The sequence below is a fragment of the Leuciscus leuciscus genome, assembly GCF_965113295.1.
Source record: "Leuciscus leuciscus genome assembly, chromosome: 1".
Classification (NCBI taxonomy): Eukaryota; Metazoa; Chordata; class Actinopteri; order Cypriniformes; family Leuciscidae; genus Leuciscus; species Leuciscus leuciscus.
Genome location: NC_138725.1, coordinates 59,785,044 through 59,807,749, shown reverse-complemented (window position 1 = coordinate 59,807,749; position 22,706 = coordinate 59,785,044). Strand labels below are relative to the sequence as shown.

The 22,706-nt window shown below is 37.4% G+C and overlaps 2 protein-coding genes across 5 annotated transcripts in view; both read left to right on the top strand.

Moving 5' to 3' along the window:
* Positions 1-3,550, top strand: myl4 (myosin, light chain 4, alkali; atrial, embryonic). The gene is made up of 7 exons (XM_082184376.1): positions 1-382; positions 1,914-1,941; positions 2,034-2,183; positions 2,283-2,456; positions 2,643-2,720; positions 3,078-3,115; positions 3,204-3,550. The coding sequence occupies exons 1-6, from the start codon at positions 278-280 to the stop codon at positions 3,104-3,106; spliced, it is 564 nt and encodes a 187-aa protein (XP_082040502.1). The 5' UTR covers positions 1-277; the 3' UTR covers positions 3,107-3,115; positions 3,204-3,550.
* A 5,232-nt stretch (positions 3,551-8,782) lies between these two features.
* The window catches only part of maptb (microtubule-associated protein tau b), a 49,844-nt gene continuing 35,920 nt past the window's right edge, over positions 8,783-22,706 (top strand). For 3 of the 4 annotated variants that reach the window (XM_082183971.1, XM_082183969.1, XM_082183972.1), the window contains exons 1-2: positions 8,783-9,038; positions 10,801-10,898. The gene's annotated coding sequence lies outside the window, so the exon portion shown is untranslated. Of the gene's footprint in view, positions 9,039-10,800; positions 10,899-12,057; positions 12,180-22,706 lie in introns of those variants that run through there. The other variant, XM_082183970.1, reaches the window with a different exon arrangement.

Sequence of the window (22,706 nt, the reverse complement as noted above, 5' to 3'; positions counted from 1 at the left end):
CCAAAATCTCTAGCTGAAAAGTTTGAGAGCATAATTATGAACTATAAACTGTTTGTTCTCATCCATGTTAACATGCTAATACCATCATGCATCTGTCTCAGGGGTTTGGCTTGTGAACACTTAAGCTTTCCTGTCCTTGTTTGGATGATGATGATGGGATGGGACCAACCCTCTTGATGCAGTCGTGGAGCATTGAGGAGGGTATAAATCTTCTCAAAGAACATTCTCGTTCCTGTTTCCCATCTCACACCCTCGTGCTCTTCATCTTGGTGGAAGAATGGCTCCTAAAAAAGCTGAACCGAAGAAGGAGGCAGCAAAGCCAGCACCCCCTCCTGAACCAGAGAGACCCAAGGAGCCTCAGTTTGACCCAAAAAGCATCAAGGTACTTACACTTATGGCTTCGTCTATATTGCAATTTTACTAACAGCTCAGTGTTAGAACATCATGAGAAACATTGGAAAAACCTGAAGTAACTTCTTCCCAAAAATCGTAAGGAGGTAGACCTGAAAGACAATTAAGGACACAGAGTTTCTTTCTTTCTTACACACACACACACTAGAGTTCTTACGAGATCAAGAAAATATGATCATATAACACAGATTTTATCATCACTGCATTGGTTACCTATAAAGTTCCGTATTAATTACAAGGTATTGCTACTGACTTATAAAGCCCTAAACGGCTTAGCTCCAGTCTATTTAACGGATCTTCTATCACCCTATAATCCATCGCGCTCTTTAAGATCACTAAATTCAAGGCTTTTGGTCATACCTAGGATATCCAGAACCACCAAAGGAGGGAGAGCATTTTCACATTTGGCTCCAAAACTCTGGAATAGTCTTCCTGATACTGTTCGTTGCTCAGACTCGCTCTCCCAGTTTAAAACTAGATTAAAGTCGCATCTCTTCAGCCAGGCATTCATATAATCCTACAGATCAAACTACAATCCGGCCTCTAGCTCATAAATGCCAGAGGAGAACTGGCCCCCGACTGAGCCTGGGTTCTCCCAAGGTTTTTTTTCTCCATTAGGTCACTTGATGGAGTTTTTCGGTTCCTTGCCACTGTTGCCTTTGGCTTGCTCAGTTGGGGATATTTTGGGGATATTAATCTAATTTTATCAATCAATAAATTCCTCTTGAAACAAACTTTGTTGTATTATTTTAATTTAATACTGTGAAGCTGCTTTGATACAATCTGTATTGTGAAAAGCGCTATACAAATAAACTTGACTTGACTTGACACACAAAACATTTTTTATCTTGTGTTAGGGACTAAAACATTCCCACCTTGATGTCTTATTGAGTTAAAAACATTCAGATATTGATTGGTCTAACCTTGTTATATACATTATGTGCCCTAAACAATATCATGGCTAAAATCAATGAATAAGGTTCAAATGTTTCACACAAACGTCTCAGCTAAGTGCCTATGTGGAGACATTATTCAAACTGGTCAGAGACCACATATGCAACTTTAACTAACCTGATGGTCAGATTTGGGGTCTGACTCTGGAGAGTGGAAGCTTGTCTGAGGTCAGTATGAAAGAGCCTCCATGTGGTCATACAGCCTTCCACACTGGTGTCTCCCATATTACAGCGAAGCATTCCTGTTCTCTTGTCTCTCTGTCCAGTGGACGAAACGGATGGGGTTTCGCTGTAATTCCCTCTGGTCCCAGACGTTTGTTATTCTTATGAGTGGGGGAACAGCTGACTTTTGTTAAATGGCCCCAGAAAGCTTTGTTTGAGAATTACAAACATCTGTATTTCCATTGTGATTGGCCATTGTTAACTGCATTTATAATACTGTTTAAAAAAAAAAAAAAAAAAAAATCCACTTTACCATTACTAATCACAATGCTAATCAATCAACTTCTTTATAAAAGTTCCCTAAAATCCTTTTTTTACCCTCCCTAGGTGGAGTTTACAGCTGACCAGATTGAAGGTAAATATTTGCTAAATGAAATATACCTAAATTGATTTTTCATATCTCTTCCTCATATACAATACAATTATCATAATATCCTATCCACACAGAATTTAAAGAGGCCTTCATGCTATTCGACAGAACACCGACTGGTGAAATGAAGATCACTTACGCCCAGTGTGGTGATGTCATGAGGGCGTTGGGTCAGAATCCCACAAATGCTGAGGTCATCAAAGTACTTGGCAAACCCAAACCTGAGGGTGAGAGAAATAAACTGTGCTTTGACCGTATAGGCTAAAAATTGCACAATTAAAATGAATAATTTTTTTTTATGTGTTTGCAATACCCATTTTCTCTAGAAATGAACACCAAACTGATAGACTTCGAGACTTTCCTGCCTATGTTCCAACACGTGTCCAAGTCCAAAGATCAGGGCACGTTTGAGGACTTTGTTGAGGGCCTGCGAGTCTTTGACAAGGAAGGAAATGGCACTGTAATGGGTGCTGAACTTCGCCATGTACTTGCAACGTTGGGTAAATACAAAACATCGCTACAAAAAAGCTCCATTACTAACAAACCCAATGAATTCTTTGTTAGGAAGAGATTTATTGGAACATAAGCATCTTATTAAAATCTGTGTTTGACTGTTTTTTACATATTTACCTTGAGATTAACACCAGAAACAAGCACCCACAGAGTGTCACATGTCTTGCCTTCAGGTGAGAAGATGACAGAATCAGAGGTAGAACAGCTAATGGCAGGACAGGAAGATGCAAACGGCTGTATCAACTATGAAGGTATGATCATTTTTTACATTTGAAAAGCTGCAAATTACTTAGCTTACTGTACTATACAGTATACTATACTCCCATTAAAAATTTTTTTTTTAAATACTTTCATTCAGCAAGGATGTATTGATCAAAAGTGACAACATACATTTAAATAAAAAACAGTTATTTTAAATTGTAATAATATTTCACAATATAGCCATTTAATGATTTTTACTGATCAAATAAAAGCAGCCTTGATGAACATAATGAACATAAGAGACTTTTTTCACACACACAAAAAAAAAACGTACCCATATTTGTCTATGATCTTTGCTTTCCAGTGGGTAGATGATAATCTTGTCTTTTCATCCTTTTCTCCCACAGCATTTGTTAAACATATCATGGCTGGGTAAACAAATAAGGTCAGTGGTGGTTATGAATTTTAAATTCAATTATATGTGCAAAAGGAAATGAGAAATAATCTGATTGTCTTCTCACATTTCCCCGTAGGTACTAATGTGACTGTCCTTTGCAGTTCTCAACAGTCCTTCAGCCCAGCTCTCCTCTCTCTAATGCCCTTAACTATTTTTCCTGTATGAGATTTTGTCTTTGATTTTTTTGTGTATGTGTTGCAGGCCAAACGAGAGCAAACCCTTTCCTAGGTTGCCATTTTACAACCAATGCATTTATTTCCAAATTTGTTGGTTACTGAAACTTCTTGTAACATTAGGCTACAGATCTTTTCACATGAAATTATGTCATTGATTTTTGTGTCAGTGCTCACACTCACAAAGTCTAAAACTCACTAGCAGGTGGTATAAAAAAATAAACAAACATCAAAATGAAAATTGACATCACCCCAACCGCCTCTGTTGAAACTTCACCTTCTTTTCAAGACAGCTGCAGAGAACTCTGAATGTGTAGATTCCTTTTAAAAAGGAATACAGCAACAGCTGGAAAGAGAAAAGACTCTGAAACAGACTCTCACCAACATCAGTGCGAATTAAAGATTTACAAAGCCAGGATAAACGACAAGAGAAAATTCACATTACATGTGTAAACATTTTAATGGTTTCTGGGAAAGCACATTTCTTAGATCCTCTTGATTTGATTCTTGTTTCTTGATTTTTGGTAAAGCCATTTGGTAAATGCTTTTAAGATGTGTATAAATATGGCATCATTGATGTGATATGGATTAATTAAACCAAATTATACCATGGTCTATCCGCACACGTGCCAAGGGCACTAGACCAGAGTGGGGCCCAGACAAGCTGCAGAGTGCCTGAGGGGCCTTTAGACAGGACCGTACAGGGTTATAATCCATCCCTGGTCTGAATTAGATTCTGATTGGCTGGAAGGTGTGCATTGAAACCATTTAATGCACAGGTAGTTCCAAATCAGTTTATTCCCCATTCTGTATTAATTTGCTGCTTTCATTTAAAGCTGCAGTCCCTAGTTTTTCCTCTTTGTCGCCATCTCTGTCGAAATCTGCAATTGCAGTTATTCGCGGAATTATCAACTTTACGTGGGTTGTGCCTCGGCACGGCACAGAGCGTATCAATCCAATGTTTTGAGGAGAATGTGCGGCTGTCAGTCTCCGTGCCGTTGTGGATACTGTCATTCGCAATCACAGATTCTACTTTTTGGAAGTGTGACCAACATAAGAATTTTCACCGGAAAATGTCATCTGAACAAGTGGCCTAAGTAACATCCACTTTTGTTCTGACCAATTAAGGGAAAAAAGCATTGCAGTAAATTGCGCTGATTAAATCGAATGATCGCTAATGATCAAAACGTGCAAATTATACTTTGTTCTCAAATTGTTAATGTTAACAACATCAGCATTGCGTGACTACATTTAATGCCCTTCCGATATTTATCCTTGTTTTCGCATGGGCCCGGTTGCAGTCTCTTTTTTTCTGTAGCCACTCCGAAGTTCGAAGTCTTTTGCATTTTACAACGGGTGAATCTCCAGTTGTCACTGACTGTCGTTTGAACCTTTCTGGATCCGCCATCAAATTGATACATTTATATCAAGTGCTGTGAGAAAAGGCTATAAATCTCCACCTCCAACATCCTCACACGCAATATAGCCTACTAGCCGAGACACCTTCTTTATGTGTACAGATGTGAAGTAATGACGCAAAGACATGCTCGAATTTCCCGCGGAAATCCACCAGTACCACTGGAATTAAAAACATTATTATAGTTACAAGCTTACCGTTTTGAATACGAGCTAAGGCAAGCAGATAGTTTTGAACACTGGCTGGTTATGTACTTGCTCAAACATTTATTTTGGATAATTTTTTACCTAAAAAAGTTACGGAATGCAGCTTTAAGCACACACACACACACACACACACACACACACACACACACACACACACACACACACACACACACACACACACACACACACACACACACACCACTCGTCACTCGCACACAGAGATCAGAAATCGCTCTGCAGACACACAGAAACATTCAGGAGCACAGAACTAGTTGTCAATGCTGCCCTGTGACTAGCTTCGCTACTTAATCAATATATATCACTTAGCAAGGGGGTGGTGATAACATCACTGTTTTTGAAGTAATTCAACTCACAGCTTTATTCCTAGAGACACCGCACAGACGCAGGTAATTCACACAAACTTTCTCTCTCTCTCTCTATCTCTTTCGATGGGCTAATTTATTCAAATGAATGTTATAATTCAATCAAATATACAACATTTTTGTTTAAAGCGGACAGAATGCTAGATTTAACAAGTAGAAGGAACCTTTATCTTGACAATGACAGCTTTAACTTGTGAATGCTGGCCAACGGCCATGGTATAAGTAGGATTATACACGCTACCTGTGTACTACACGATTTGAATGCACTCCATGGAGGCTTCGTGTCGGGTGTTTTTTTGTTGTTTTTTTTACATCAATGCATTAAAATGGTTTAATGCACAGCTAGCCGTACATTAATCCTTTGGGGTCAGTTAGATTTTTTGAAAGAAATTTTTTTATTCAGCAAGGATGTATTGATTAAAAGTGACAGGAAAGACTTTTACATTGTTACCAAAAATTCCATTTCAAATAAAAGAATTTTTGATTCCTTACGATCCTTATCACGGTTTCCACAAAAATATTAAGCAGCTCAACATTTTTCAGTTTTCAACATTGATAATAATAAATGTTTCTTGGGAATACATAAATGTTTTAAATCAGAATATTAGAATGATTTCTGAAGGATCATGTGACACTGAAGATTGGAGTAGGCTATTGATGTGGAAAATTCAGCTTTGCTATCATTGCTAGCAAGCTTCATGGGAATACTTGTATTACTTTGTATTTGATTCTACCAGAATGATCATACTGGTTTTAAGCAGATACTCACCCAGCTTACAGGGAATGTTATTAAAATTTGGGCTAACATTTTGGAAAAGGTTCTCTGAAAGTTATGAACAAATATCCGTTTAAAACCAGAGAGCGTGTCCATGGTGTGATACGAGACACATGAAAGTACTGTGGAAATAACATCTGACCACTGGATGCCTCGATTGATCAGTTCAGGTAGTCTCTTCAAGAGTGCTAGAATATAATGAAGAACAGTTTGTCTGTCTGTACACACTTGGTTATGTTACAGACACGGATTAGTGATGGACGTGTGGGTCCACAGCTGACAAGTGTTAACTTACAGACCAGAACAGCTCTCCATTCAAAGGCTATTGTATTTTCCCTGTGTGTCCTTGTGGCTCATGGCAACGGAGATGCCCTCATTTGTCTCCCTTATTGTTGGGCTGTGGGACGCAAGCATCTCCTTTGATTTTTCAACACGATGATGCATAAATAACATATTAGCTTCAGCTGTGTCCCGATTGAGAAACACTGAGGCAGAGCAGGTCATTGTGTTACTGACACATGGAGAGGGAATACACTCAAAACACAATCTATAAGCAGCAGTATAATAAGGGATTCTTCTCTGTATCACTGTGAAGATTTTCATGCCAAATATACCTACAGCTGCTGCCAGAAATAAACTGCTAATTCCTGTTTGTTTCCAGGATACCTTTAAATTAACAGTTGGAATAACAATGTTTAATTCATTTGGTCTGACTAGGGCCCTCTACACTAACATAGTCATAGTGTAGGGCCTATTATTCTCATAAAACAGATTTGCAACAACACCAAAAACAAGAGCATGACATCAAGTACCCCCTTGCTGTACCTAATTGGTGGAGCTAAAAGGTCCAATCTTTATATCGCAGTATTTATTTTTAATTATTTATCCATGCACTCAATTTTTTTTAAATGCATGTGCCCTCATAATCTTTAATTAAAATAACTCCCCCTCCCACTTGCAGCAACATCTCATCTCTTCTCTGATGATGCGAGGGCGGGACAACCTGCCACTCACATGACATCACAGCAATAGCCAACCACAACCATCCAATCAATTCTTGATACACAAAGTCAAAGTCTCGCACTACATTTTTTCTTGTTTGTGAAGCCGTTTCATTCGGATACACATCACAATATGGAAGAAAAAACTATCGCAACTTCCGTTTCATGATGACTTTAACCCTAAAATAATTAAGTTAAGCTCTACCCCTTTAGATCATGGACATGGTCAAGCTCCACCCATTTAACATGTTTGATTAAGTAATTACTTCACGACCACTAAAAAAAGTACGTTCCATATAGATTGAATGTGATGTAATCTGGACGTACTACATTCGCCATGCTGTCATTATCATGTGAGCGTCAGTTATGTCGCATCACCTTCATTCATTAATCCCCTCTCGTATTTAATAAATAAATAAATAAAATAAAATAAATCAATCCCCTCCCATGGCCTAATGTTATAGTAAGGTGGCCAAATGTCCAATCGCGCCTGAAGTAGTTGGTCATCCGGGTACTTTTTGCCTACTTTTATAAGTACTGTGAATTCAGACATAGGCCTCTCATCACTTACTGTTTTTTGCCTAGGGAAGTATGCAATTTTGGATGCAGCCAAAAACTACTGACAACTGAACTAGTGTTATCTTACTTACTATTATCTTGTTCTTGTTTTGTTATAGTGGAGACATGGCTAGTTGTCACATTTCTATTCGGCTATACGGTAATAATACACCTTTAAACAGAACACACAAAACAAAACAAAACTATTGACAGTTTCCTAACAGCCTATTGCCCTGGAAAAAGATCACACACTGATCTAATACTGATCTAATCTCTGAGGAAGGGCCGTAAAGGCCCGAAACGTCACACTTGAAATACATTTTGTGAATGGGAGCTCTTCGGTGTGCGGATCTTTACTTTGTAAATAGTGGGGCATAACAACTTTTTATCTTTTTTTTTTTTTATCTTTTTTTATAGCTAAATTTGAACAGAGTTGATGAATTATGAACACAAAATGATTATGTAACAACAAAAATGTTGTAACAAAAGTTGCAATTAATAAATTACATAAAATCTCAACATTTAAGACAGATGTGACAGCTATAGGCTACAATTACAAAAATATGACGATATTACAATACTTTATTTTTATTACAGTTTTAATTTAAGAGGGGTTTGGACTACAGTAAGTAAAACTAGCAAATGCATTGTTAGATACAATAACAAAATGTTAATATATATTTTATTTCTCATTGGACCAATGTGCATTAATTAATATCGAATCAAGTAATGTTATTAAAGTCCGATTTTTACTGAATTACAAAAATCAATTACAACCCTTTCTGAGAAAGTTCACGCAAGCAGTCACATTGACAGGGCTGAGACGCCATCTAATGGCCAGAAGTGTTTGTGACAGCCATACTTTATCTTCTGTTAGTTCTGTAGGAAAGAACCATCATTTGAAACATTAAAGGTTGATGTATCAAAGCATATTGAAATAAAGAGAGGTTTAAAAATCCAACACAGGAAGACAAGTCAATGCAACAAACATTATCAGGCCATTAGGGCTGTCTCTCTCATAGACACACCTCAAAATGTAAGAAAAATGCCTACTCATTCTCAAGTGGGCTGGTTGCTGAGCAACTCCCACCCAAGCCCAACCTCAACCAAGAGCTCTATTGGCTTTCAGACGAGCATCTCACACATCTGAAGAACACAAGGACACTGACAGCATCCACAGCATTGCTCTTTTTCATATTCTAAAAAAAATAGTTTTTGCAAGTAAGAGATCAAGATTACTTGCTTAGCAGGAAGGAGGAGAATTTACAATACATTTGATATAGAAATTTCTGTCTTTTGGGGGAAAACACCAGCAGGTTGTGCAGCGGTTAAACAGAGGATCTCTTAAAGACACAAGGACTGTTTATGTGAAGGTGTCCAGGTGAAGGACTTGGCTTGGTATGTAACTCTGGAGAATATGGCGGAATTTGGGGGAGCAGATGGTGCAGTGTGTGTGTGTGTGTGTGTGTGTGTGTGTGTGTATCATGCATGTTTGTTTAAGAACAGACTGTGAAAATATATAGGACTTGTAAAACATACAGTTTATAAACAGAAATGGTGCTGAATTAATATTACGATTGTGCTGCATTATGCAGAATAAGCCAGAATCTGAAAGTGCGTCAAACTGACCCAAAACGTTTAATGGAGAACACAGTTAAAAAATAACCGAAGAACTAATGTTTTATACAAATTCCAGGACAAAAAATTAAATGGTTATTATGTTTTGGTCTATAGTCACAAAAATGTTAAATATACACTAATGTGCAAAAGTAGGCACGTTAGTATTTTTACAAATAAAAAATGGTTTTAAGTCAGTCATTTATATTTTTTTTCTGTAGTGTGTCAGTAGAAAATATCAATAATCCAGTGAGATTTTTAAAGGAATCTGACAACAGCTGGTGTGATCTGATCTCACCGTCATCGAGTCTGTCTGGGATTACATCAAGAAACAGAAAAAAACTAAGACAAACTAAATCCAGAAGAACTGTGGCTTGAAGACGCTTGAAGAATCCTTCCTGGAAAGCAACAGTACTGTGAAAGGTTTTAGGCACTTGTGTAAAATGCTGTAAAGTGAGGATGCTTTTAAAAATAATGTCATAAATATATTTTATTTATCAATTAACTTCTATTAACTAAATCAAATCAGTATTTGGTGTGACCACCCTTTGCGTTTAAAACAGCTTTTGTCCTCGGTACACTTGCTCATAGTTTTTCAGCTTTGTAAGTTTCTTCAAGCATCTTGGAGACGTTTCTGCAGTTCTTCTGGATTTAGCCTGTGTCCGTTTTTTTCCTGTTTCTTCATGTAATAACTGAGATCAGATCTCCATGTGAAGGACATCGGCTGTTGTCAGACTCCTTGTGCATACACACATTTCACTGGATTATTACAATTAAAGGAAAAAATGAATGTTTTGAAATGTAAATTGACATTTCCTATTGAGACACTACAACAAAAGCCATAAATAACTGGCTTAAAACCACACAAAAATACTAGTGTGCTTAAGACTTTTGCACAGTACTGTATATAACTTGATTTACTAGGTTTAGCAAAGGTGTTTGCATCCTGTAAGCTTATCTTATATCCTATAGGGAACTATGGAAAGAAAGCATCTGCCAAGAGCATAAACACAAATATTGATCACTTAGCATATTTTTTTCAAATATGAGCTTTGGAATGGCCTAGTCTGGCCTTTATGACCACATTTAAGTGTAATCACATCAGCAAACTTTAACTTAACTACAAAGTTTTGGACAAAATCTTAATCATGATAGTAAACTGAGGTCTGGGAACTTCCAGGGAGCTTTTAAGGGAGCATTTCCCTACCCCCAAAAAGCATTTTTTTTCCTCTCCTTCATGCATATATAAAGGTCATTATATATTTAAATATATCGACGCATTTACAGCATTTAAGGCATCAAAAAGTTTGAAGTTGTTTTTGTCATCAATAGGTTTGAAAACCCTTGCTTTTACAGTAAGAAAAACCATAAATAGAATGATTTCTGTTCTAATATCGATTCGAATGCAGACATTGTCAAATAAGATACAATACAATACACAGCGTGTATTTATCATTTATCATTTGTGTGTAAATATCATAGAAATGTCAGCTTCGAGTTCTGGTTTATCCTGACTGACATCATTCTCGCTCTTGCTCTCTAGCGCCATCCTCCCTTTGCAGGACGCGAAAGGATTTGTCAGGGTTTGCTCACTGGCTGACTGCTGCAGTTGGACAGACAATAACTCAGTGTGCCACAGAGGTAAGTCAACCCGGTTTACAAACTCAAAGACTTGTATTTAATAGCGATTCATTATTAATCAAGTAATGAACTAGGTTCATAAGCCTTACCACAGTTTTTATCGCTGCAACCAGTGTATTGGTCTTAGGATGTTAGTAACGTAAATCCGACTGTTGGGTGTGTGACAGACATTATGGGCCCGCTTTTCTTCATAGACTGATTTTTAAAAAGAAACACTATACATGTAATTTCACTGAGATTGCATCGATAAGGAAGTGCACATAAATCTGATTGCTTTATTTATTAATTTGCATCTACAGGTAACTTATTTTCATGGATGCACAATATGGACAATAATAATTTATTTTAATTGAAAGAATATTACATTCCACTTTATTTGGCTTTTTTGAATGACGTGCGTCGCATCGTAGAAATCTCGATGCATTGTGTCGATTCACGCATGCAATGCTTCAAGTGCACGCGGTTTGCCGGTGTGGAAAAACCTAGAAGTATGAGACATTGATGGAACATAATGTGGCTCACACCGGTGTGTTAAGTCAGTCTGGATGAAAGGTGCCAGGGTTTTCTCGAGATCTTTTGTGGCCATAACCATTGACAAATCGATAATCGGGGTTTTGCAGCTTTTGCGGCCGGACCTGATCCGTCTGAAAGCGATTTAAACGCACTCGACGTGTCGCTGATCCTCCGGTGTAAAGGGATTTTCGCAGTTTGCTCCATGTTGAAAATGGTGCTGATGTTGCATGTCTATGGTTTGTCATGGTTTCCATAGAATCTGAAAGAATCCCTTATCTGTAAATTTAAACTGATTTTAAAGCGCATCTTAATGAAAGAAACCCCTTTTCTTTACGGGAACACCGCTATTAGATTCTGACCTTACATCTGTAACACATTTTGTCTGGGCGACTCTGCAAATACAAGTCTTTCGAATAATAACAATAATAATAATAATAAAACATTTTATAGTGTGACATTACACAAAAATACTTTTTCTAGGCTAATGGAAAACCTGGATCGCAACATTTAATACATTTTCTCTGTTCTATTTTGTTTTACTTCAATTAACAATGAATGAATTATTAAGCATAAAAACATTTTTTTTATATATTTTATATAATTTGTATGAGGATGGATGAGGATTTTCAAGACAGCGGACACACCTTGCTCCCCCGCCCTCCCCGTCTCTCTCTCTTTCTCTCTCTCTGGCTCGCGCTCTTTCTCTCTCTATCACATCACGGTCGTTGCTCTGCCACACTCTCATCATCCGCGCCCATTGTTCGCATCGTAAGTACTCTCTTTTTGAAAATAAACATTATAATTTTGAAAAGCTTTACTGTAGCGTTTGTAACGTAACGGTCGAAATTCACGCCTGCATCTTCTTCAGCACTTCCTCCCCCACGCCCATCTCTGCTGAACACGCCGTGGCTGTCTTTAGCCCAACGACACTGTCGCTTTCATTTTTATATCCTAATATTTAAAGATTACGAAATGACTTCTGCGGGTGGTATTTCACCATGGCTTTATAGCGGAGTTGGTATTTTGTCGGCGAATGTATACCTGTCTGTGCATTATGCATATCATAACATGTGACAAATCTAGATTAGCTAAACCTTACTAGACATGTTTTTTTAGAAAAAAAAAAATCTTGGAAGAATATCTTTTTTTTTAGTTGGACAAACAGAACAAAAAGGAACAGCAAGGGATGAGCAAAATGAATTGAGGAGAATATTTACCTCTAAAAGAAAGGTCCTCCTGACCAGTTTTGAACAAATGTAGAAAACCCAATATTCCAGTAAATCTGACAAACATTTTTTCAAATTCTAGGTCAACTCACTTTTTGTAGTTAATACTCCTCTGGTCCTAGATTTAGGATGTCATTTGCAGTCTGCGGTCTGTAGAATAAAAGCAAAAAAGTACATTTTTAAAAGTCTAGATGGAGGGGGTCGCTTTTGCACACAAAAATACAGATGCAAAATTTGCCATTGAAGACCACAACTACAAACATCATCGTCATATTATTTTGACGGCAGCTATTGAGACAGAGACATGGAACATTTGGTAAATCTGATTCAGTTTACAGACCATGCACTGAAGTGTGTGTTTCTCCTGCCGGACAACCGCCTGTTACTCGCTTCAGTTTTAAACTGTTGATCTTTTTATAATTTTAGAACAGAGGAGGAGGAACTCAGTTCAAACTGTATTTCTCTTTTAATTAAAATTGATGCAACTTGTGGCCTTCTAGAGGTTAAAAAACAAAACGGCATGCATTTTGCAGAAGAACATTGTTTTGGTTGTGCTTCGGCATCTGTGTGACTACGGATGAATATGGTTATCCTCCTGCTCAGAAAACATTCACTACTGCTCTTAAGAGATATAACCAGTTTATTTGGAAAGGATCTCAAGCTGACTAGCTGAAGACGTTACTGTAGCTTTACCTATTAATAGACATGGTGCTTCCTTGAAAATAAATTCCAGCACAGCTACACAACCATGAAACGACTCTCACAATAGATAATGCTTTACATATGGCAATTTATCTGTTCAATAAAATACCCTACTCACATGTTGAGTAATAAAAACGCATCTCCATGTCGCTTTTCAAACATTTAAAATCCCTCAGTTATCGCCATCTCTAAAAAGCCAAGCCGATCTTAATTCTGGTTTTATTACGAGCTCTGTCGTGTTGTTTTTTTGCTAGCAGACTCTCCTCTTTTCAGCTTTAAAAAAAAAAAAAAATGAGTTTGAGCTGTAGCTGCTTCATGTCAACCTTTTTTGCTCGTTGTGAAAACGAACCTATGCCACTCCCACATACGTCAAGGTAGCCGGAGCAACTTTTCCCTATTTACAGATATGACCAGACGTAAGAGGAGGAGTGACGCAAGTATGCAATTTCGAGCAAAAATCATCCCGCTCTGTCTAAAATATAAACTCTTATAACGGGCTTACCATTGTGAATCAAGGTAAGACAAAAACACGTTTTGGATACGTTTGGATTGACGGTATATTGACTTTAATTTAGGACATTTTTAAGAAATAAAAAAAGTGAAAAAAGTTACATAGTGTACCTTTAAGATAAGATAAAAATTTCACTATATGAAGATATATGAAGGTTGCATCTTTCTGAATATTGCTACTTATAATGACTGCATCATAATTTACCTTAGTGCATTCATTAAAAGTCAGAATAAGTAATTTAATCAATATTGTCAATCAATTTTGACCTCTAAAAACATGAACTAAATTAGAGTGTGTAGTGATAGACTACGTATCATAGTATACTTTGTTAGAGGGTCTCCACAAGGGGGATGTGAGCATTAGGGACCACTTTGATTTGATTATAAGAGCCATTATTGCCCAATCAGATCTCAGGAACTTCCGGGGATAAAATACACATCTGGAGTTACCGGAGCTGCTCATTGTTGACTACAACATATGACAATCCAGATTCAACATGTTTTTGCTGCTTGAAGACAGTGAGACAGTGTCTCTCTGGTCTGGTAGGCCAGATCCCATGCAGTTTGCACTGCAGTCCTGAACTCCCTGATGCACCATGGCAACAGATGACTAACTTCCTGTGTGCAGCGGCTGGAGATCACAAAAAACTGTCTTGCACACACACACACACACACACACACACACAAACTGATTTCATAGAGTTAATACATCTTGTATATTGAAGCCTGTTGAATAGTTAGAATGTCTGTGCCTCACAGCTATCTGCATCAGCACACATTTTGTTTCTGGATGTATATCATCAGATTGACATTTTCCTCTTCATGCCAGCATCTGTACGACACATGTTCACGTAAATGCCAACCGTCCTTTCTGGGGACTGAATATTTTCTTATGCTAAGTGGATCATGCTGTTATCGGCAGCAATTTCATCTGGCAGCATGACCATTATTTCAATTCGGCCAGAGTCGGCACACACAAACACACACTGACTGCTCTGCCAGTCGGTTAATTTAATGTCCAGATTCAGTTCAGTGAGGTGTGATCTGAACTCTTGAGGAGAGTCTGGGCTGCGGGTCCAGAAACCACATGGCAGATGGGAAGGTTATGCCTTTCGGTTAGATCAAGGACATCTCTGCTGTTTGAGCAGGTGTGATCACCACAGCTCTGTTTATGCAGAAATAAGGTTTAATGCATTCTTGTAGTGATACATGTTATTTACATTCTCTTTGGGAATTAATTTATTAGTCCTAATAATATCGTTCTGTGCACTTTTTTTTTGTTGGTAAGATTATATAGAATCTGCTAAATCTTGTATGATGCTTCTCTTAAAGGGATAGTTCACACAACAATTTTAATTCCCATAATCTACTCACCCTCATGTCGTTTCAAACCTTTATGACTCTCTACCTTCTGTGGAACTCGAAATGTAAATCTTTGAAGAATATATTGGCTACTTTGTTACACAAAGTGAGTTAGGGATCAAGATCCAGAATCACCAAAAAAGCATCATGACTCACGCACTATATTCCAGATCTTCAAGACATAAACTCCACTCTGCACTGTAAAAATAATATCTTTTTGTTGTTGTAAATAAAACAAAGATTGTTGGATTATGTATATAATACATAATTTCAGTCTTCTTTAAAATTTCATTTCATTTCATACTTACCGTTTCTTAGTAATTATGTGAAAATAGTGAAATAGTGAAAACTGTTTCAAAGTAATTTCTACACCATCTAAGTATCTAAGGAACACACCAACTTTTAATTATTTATTAATTAGTCATTATTCATTGTGCCATAGCCTTGGTGTGTTTGTTAGACAGCGATATACAATTTGTGAACAAATCATTGTTTTAAATTCAGTGAATCAATTGATTTGTTCAAGAATCGGACAGATCTAGTTCTCACTAACTCAATCATCCATTCCCACTGGATATCAGTTCACTGGAGAGAAAACGAATAGTGAGTGAATAACCATTTTTCTCACATAAAGCTATCATTTGACTTAAGACATGGAATATAGTTCAAGAGTTGTGTGGACCACTTTTTTGATATGTTTATGGTGCTTTTTTGTAATTCTGTAGCTCAACAGTCCCCATTTACTTTGATTATATTAAAAAGAATGGCCAGATCCCCTGTTTTGTTTCACAGAAGAAACAAACCTCTTACAGGTTTGAAATTACATTTAATGACAGAATTTTTTTTTTTAAGTGAACTATCCCTTTAAACACATTAGCATGATTTTGGGGTGGGACAGTGATAAACTCTTAACCACTAGAATTAACTTACCAGTTGATCTTGCTGCTTGGTGCAAGCATGCTACATTACTTGAGGCAATACTAAACATTTTCTTGATTAGTCCGCACCCTGCCACGCACTTGGACACGTAGAGACATGCATCCATTACCCTCACTAATCCTGCTGCCCAGTGCTGGAGCTCTGCCGGAACAGACAGAGAGACGGAGAGAAAAGGAGAAAGAGACAGACTAAAGGGTGGAGACATGAGATGGAGAGATGGCTGCACACTTCTGAGTGATGCTGCAATCTGCGCTGCGAGCTGAGATGGACAAAACTAGGTCAGAGGCAGAGAGGCACTCAACTGTGTACGGACAGAGAAGCTAGCAGAGACCAACAACCAAAGCACAAACACAAAATTTACTTCTCTACAACTTGTAAAAATAGTCAACAATTTCATACTGAGCTGCCCTCAGGAAGTAGTTTCATTTGAGTGGACTTAACTTCTGTGTTTTTGTTTTTTTGCGACTGCATTGTTGCAGAGGCATTCCAGAACCATCTCCTGGGCACTTCAATTACACTGCGCACAGGGCACTTACGTAATTGGTCTGCCTGAAACACTCTGAGAGAGACCTGTAAATTTAGTGAACAGAACAGAAATGCTGAGCTGGAGAGGACAGTCTGGTTAATTTAACCCTCAGAGTCTATCTGGGCTGTTAAAGGGGATGAATGATAAACAAGCTAGTATTTTAGTTACAGGGCAATGACCTTCCAATATGGAGCTGCATTCAGTTTAAACCAGCATAGTGAGTGGATTTAAGCACATTCACTGGTCTAAGGAATAAACACCAACGTCTAGACTCTAGACAATCATAGTCCATTTGTCTTTAGTCTGTTAACCTGAACTTAACAACTAGGCTATTATGATGTAAACCTGACAGATTTTTGTGTAGAGTATCCATTTAAGTGACTGCTAGATGGCGGTAAAGCAGTAAAATTAAATCAAACATATTGTGCATCCCTACGAAAAAAAAAATACGCAAGACTTGATTGGATAGTGATGAGTGATCTCTATATTACAGGTTGTTGGAGGGGAGGATATGAAAAATAAGAGAGCTTTGGGACGTCAGTCCATAAAGTCTTCAGGGCAAGCAAGATATTATATTTTAAAAGATTACAAGGGTTTTTCCTTTGGAATAACATGACCAGATTAACAGTTCACAATAAAACCAGGAATGTTTATTAAGAAAGAAATGATATAGGGTAAAGCTTTGATTTTATGTTGACCTTAAGGAAAACCTCAATGTATTAGTGGCTTGGATATATAGGCTGGTAATGGGAGACTACAAATTGATAGCCACAAGGGGCTAACATAGTAGGCTAATCCTCTTATTGAGACATTAACCTTTATTACACAGGAAAAATCCAGATTCTTAGTGCTAGAAAAGCTGGTACATGGATTATTAACCTTCAGATGGACCAACCTGGAAATTATGATGAATTTATCTTTGTTTGTTTGTTTGACTTTATTGCCCGTTAAGATTTACTGGACAGAAATTCATCTTTAACACTGGCATAAAAAACAGATACATCAGACAACACTGTACAACCACATTGTATACCACATAATAAAACACATAGGGAATACAATACATGCACACATGCTTATGCATACACACGTTCATACACCTACAGTAACTACCTCAATTGAAAATTTTATTTAAAACAGTCACCGCCAAAGGAACATGATCTTTTATAAATGTTCTTTTTAGCAAACGGTATACGCAGCCTACGCCCCGAAGGAAGTGCCTCAAAGCAGGGGTGGAGGGGATGAGTCTGGTCTGAATATACTGCAATCGCCTTTTTCTCCATACAATGTGAAAACAGCTCTTGCAATGTACTCTGTTTTTGGCCGGTAATCTTATTTGCTTCGTTAATTACTCATATTAATTTATTCTTTAGTCTCATTGTTAAATTGCCATACCATGAAACGATATTATAAGTTAAAATACTTTTGATCATCGATCTGTAAACAATAGTTAGGATCCTCTTATCAATGCCAAAATTTCGTAACTTCCTGAGTAGACCTAAACGCTGTCTTGTTTTCGTATGTGTATGGTCCACATTTTCCTGGAATGAGAGTTTGTCATCAATAATTGTACCTAGATATTTAAAATTTGAAACTTGCTTTATCTTTATACCTTTTATAATAACTTGTTCATATGGGAGGCCAGCTGTACCTTTCCTAATTTGATTCCCACAGCATAATTCCTTTGTCTTCTCAATGTTCAATTGTAGATGACTGTTGTCAAACCATTGTAAAAGACTTTTAATACACTCAAAATAGATTGAACAATTTCTGTCTGTTTGGCAAGAAATTAAAACCAAGTCATCTGTTTATTTGATTAAAGTGAGATCATCCCTGTTACATTGAAGTTCGTGCCCCTGTGGTAACCCTGAATTTAAGACTATACAATCAGATGAGATTCCATTAACACTGACTCGTTGGGGCCTATTACTTAAAATGTCTCAGTCCATGAGATTAGCCAGCTACGAACACCTAAATCTCGCAATCTTTCTTTTAAGATTTGCGGCTGTACAGTATTGAATGCTGTAAAATCCATTACAAGCATTCTGACATGAGCATTTGTTTTATTTAAATGGTGCTGGGCCTTATGAAGCAAGGTCAGGGAGGCATCCACTGTGCTGTGATTGGGCATGTAAGCAAATTGCAATGGATCTTCAGAGCCATTAATTTGTGCTAAAAGTTCCTTGCATAATATACGCTCCATGCACTTGCACAGAACAGATGTAAGGGCAATTGTGAAGGTCTTTAGGAGCTCTGGCATAAGATGTTTTAGGTACTGGGATAACAGTAGTATTTTTCCATGCTACTGGCACAAAACCATCATCTAAAAAGACCTGAAACAGCCTAGTACATACATGCCCAAGCTGTCCTGCACACTCTTTTAGAACAGTACCCTTAAGGCCATCTGGCCCGGTAGCCTTATTTGGTTTAATTCTGCGGAGCACTTTGATAATCTCCCCTACCTCTATTCTCATAGGTTCAAATTTTGTCAGAGTAACATTATGCTCAACACCTGCATTATTATTAAATCGTGAGTAAAAAGCATTTACATTATTTACAAAGCTATGGGGGTCATCATCAAACAGTTCTACCCGTTTCTGTTGTCTGCCCATCATTGTATTTAATTCTCTCCATGCGTCTCTGACATTACCGGTTTTAAATTCATTTTCAACGTTACCTTTATATACTGTATTTGTGCCTCATTTATCTTACATTTAATTTCTTTATTTAATTATTTTACCTCGTAAAAAAAAGCAATTTTTTTCTTATTTAAAGATTGTTTAAGATATTTGTTAATCCAGGGTTTGTTGTTTGGGAATATTCTATTTTTTTTTGTTTGATCCACCGCCTCTGTACAAAAATGTATGTAGCCTAACTGGTAATCGTGTCATTCAAAGACTCATGATCGTCATTGCAACAATTAAAATCATTAAAAAACAGATTCCAATCTGTGCTCTCTCTAAGGTTTTCAATTGAGATGGCAGCTGAATGGCAGGATTTATTGCGTATTCACCATATTGACTTGCTGGATTGGTTGCCGTAGAAGCAAGAAACGTCTTTGAGAGCATTATGGATGTTCATATCTCACCAGGTTTTCTTCTGTTTGTTATTTAATATCGTTTTTGAAGATGGCCGCTCTATTGATTTCTCCTTTTATTGTATCAGCTGGGATCTGTAAACGTCTGCAGTTTCTTCACACATTCTCTAGACCAGCAGCACGTTTGCCTCATTTTCTGCCCTTGCTAAGGGCTGTACATTTACTGACAGGGCCTAAATATAGAAAACGACATACATGAGGTAACACAAGGTTATGGATCGCCATGCCATCAAGTTGAGGCACAAACACACCCCTAACTCCTGGTATCTGGTGTGCGGGGTTTGACAGATGGTCATTTTTCCAATTGAATGAGCAAAAGTCGAGTTAGTTTAGCAGAAAAACGGCCAATCCTACTCACCAGGACCACTGACAGAGGTTACATTGCGTCACGTTTAATACGCATCACTGGATCAATGCCAAGGCATATTGAAAACTGGTCACTGGTTCTTTAATATATGCTGTTGACGACGTTTATGCCTTTATATTAGCTCTCGATCATAAGAGGACAGTGTTAAACTTGTCCAACTACAACAACTGTCTTATTTGAAAAGGCTGCCTATATATATATATATATATATATATATATATATATGTATATGTATATATATACACATATACACACACACATTAAATTATAAGAATAATATTGACTAGGCTATACCACCAATGTGAAAAAAGGTCTTCCAATAAAATATTGGCATATCCAGTGATTATTTCATCCTCAGATTCACCTCTTGTATCAACCTGGGGTGAGTTTCCCAAAAGCATTGTTAGCCAACTATGGTCTCAAGATGCATCGTTATCAGCATAATTCAACGAGTCGGGTTTCCCGAAACCATAGTTCCAACAAACATTCGCAAACAGCTGGGCGGTATTCGGGTTCATACCGAATTCAGTATTTCCTCTCTCAATCAGTAGAAAATATGGTTAACACCTAGTCATGCTTGAAAAAAAACTAAATACCGTCAGATACCGTGAAACTGGTATAATTTAGAAAAATACCATGATATGGATTTTTGGTCACACCGCCCAGCACTACAAACAGCATCGCAACGTTGTGTGGTTAGAATGACAGCTCTTGACCTGCGTTTAGAAGCATAGTTTCTTGTTTCTATGACATGGGTACTTTAATAAAAATCTATTATTACCTTAAGCAAAATAAGCCAGCTGACATTTAGTACAATCTGTATATTTAATTTCAAATGTATACAAATGTCATTTACCTCTTTTAGTTACTCAAGAGATTTAAATCAGCATTTTTGATGAGTGTGCGTAAGTGCTCTAGTACACAAGAACGAGCCTATGATTGAATCTGGAATTTTTAATTTTTTTATTACTCCACCACCTGTGTGACATCATTAACCAACGTGGTTGAATGACAAATTTGCGACAAAACAATTTTAGGGCTAGTTGATTTCTTCAACGATGCATCGTACTATGGTAGTTATGGAGCGAGTTACGACATTGTACTTGTGTAATGTAAGTCAGCCAATCTACATGGAGATGGGAAGAATATGTGATTGGGGGGGGGGTTGTATTCACTCTTTGGTCTTCCACAAAAGTATTGCTGTCCCCTGAGAAAACATTCTCTTTCTCTCACAAAATGAAAGTGTTCCCCTGAGAAACTTTTGCTCGCAAAAGCACTCAAATATAGTTTCCCCTCCAACCACATACTATTTCCATCACAAAAGCTTTGCAAGCGAACACAGGTTTTTTTTTGCAAGAGAACGCAAATTCTTTGAAATAATTGAAATAACCCACCCAAATAAATTTTTTTTAGACTATTGCCATGTAAGTTTAGAGCTATCATTCATCGTTATCAGATTAGAGCTAACCAAACTCAGAAGGTCATCAGACGGTCAGTGAGTGGACTGTTAGGTGTGTGTCTAGTGGCTACATGGATACAGTTTGTCGATGAACACGACCTCAAGAAACCTTTCAGATCTGTCGTGCTGCAGGATCATTTAGCACAGTGTGCTCAGGCAAAATAACATGTGATCTGATGAGAGAGGACAGGGCTCAGTGCAGTGAAAATACCCACGATTCTCTAGTCCTCTAGATGTGATGGGAGCCCATTGCACTGTGGCAAAATCAGTGAAAGTCCCTCGAGAAATCTGCTGTATCATACAGTTGCAGGCTCTGTCTGTGTGTGTCTGTCACTCTTTCTTTCCTCTTGCCTGCAGTTCCATTATCCTTTCATCCCTGAAGTGCTCTCTTTCTCTGTCCTCCTCCCTCTCTTTTTCTCGCTCGTTGAATTCTTTCCTATTGCTTGTTTCGTCTTTGTTTCTCTCTCCTTTTTCGCCTACTCGCTCTTGTCCTTTCAGCTCAGAAACCCTCACACATTCTGTCTCTCTCTGTTTTGTCTTCCTTATCCCTCGCTCTCCCTCTGCTCGCTGTTTACTGTGGTTGAAAGGGTAGCAGGGCTCAGCAATACGTTTTTTTCCCCCCGGCTGGTCAATAATTCAGATTTGTACCTTCTCTGCCAAAAGTTTCAGTTGCCCCAACAATTATGCATTTTATGAAGCGTATTAAATGTGGTGTGAAATAGTGTATACAATATAGAGAATAAAACTAGTATAAAATATGTGGCAGAAAATTAATATTTTCATGAATTTTTTTTTTATTAATTTAATTTTTTTACAAAAAATTTAATAAATAAAAAATGTGATAAAACAAATGAAAATAATATATTTTAATTTTTATATATTTTATTACAATTTAAGTTTATATAAATAATAATAGTATATTTTAATATAATAAACTTACAATAATACCCCCCCGGTATTTTTTTCTCTCAGTCTTTGTTTCCCTTTCATCCTCTCTTTTTTGCTCTCTCATTCTCTCATGCTTTCTGCAGTAATGTGTCCTGAATATTGATGAGGTGAGAATTGCCCGTCCCTGGCTGCTGGCCAACTCACATTACAATTCTCCGC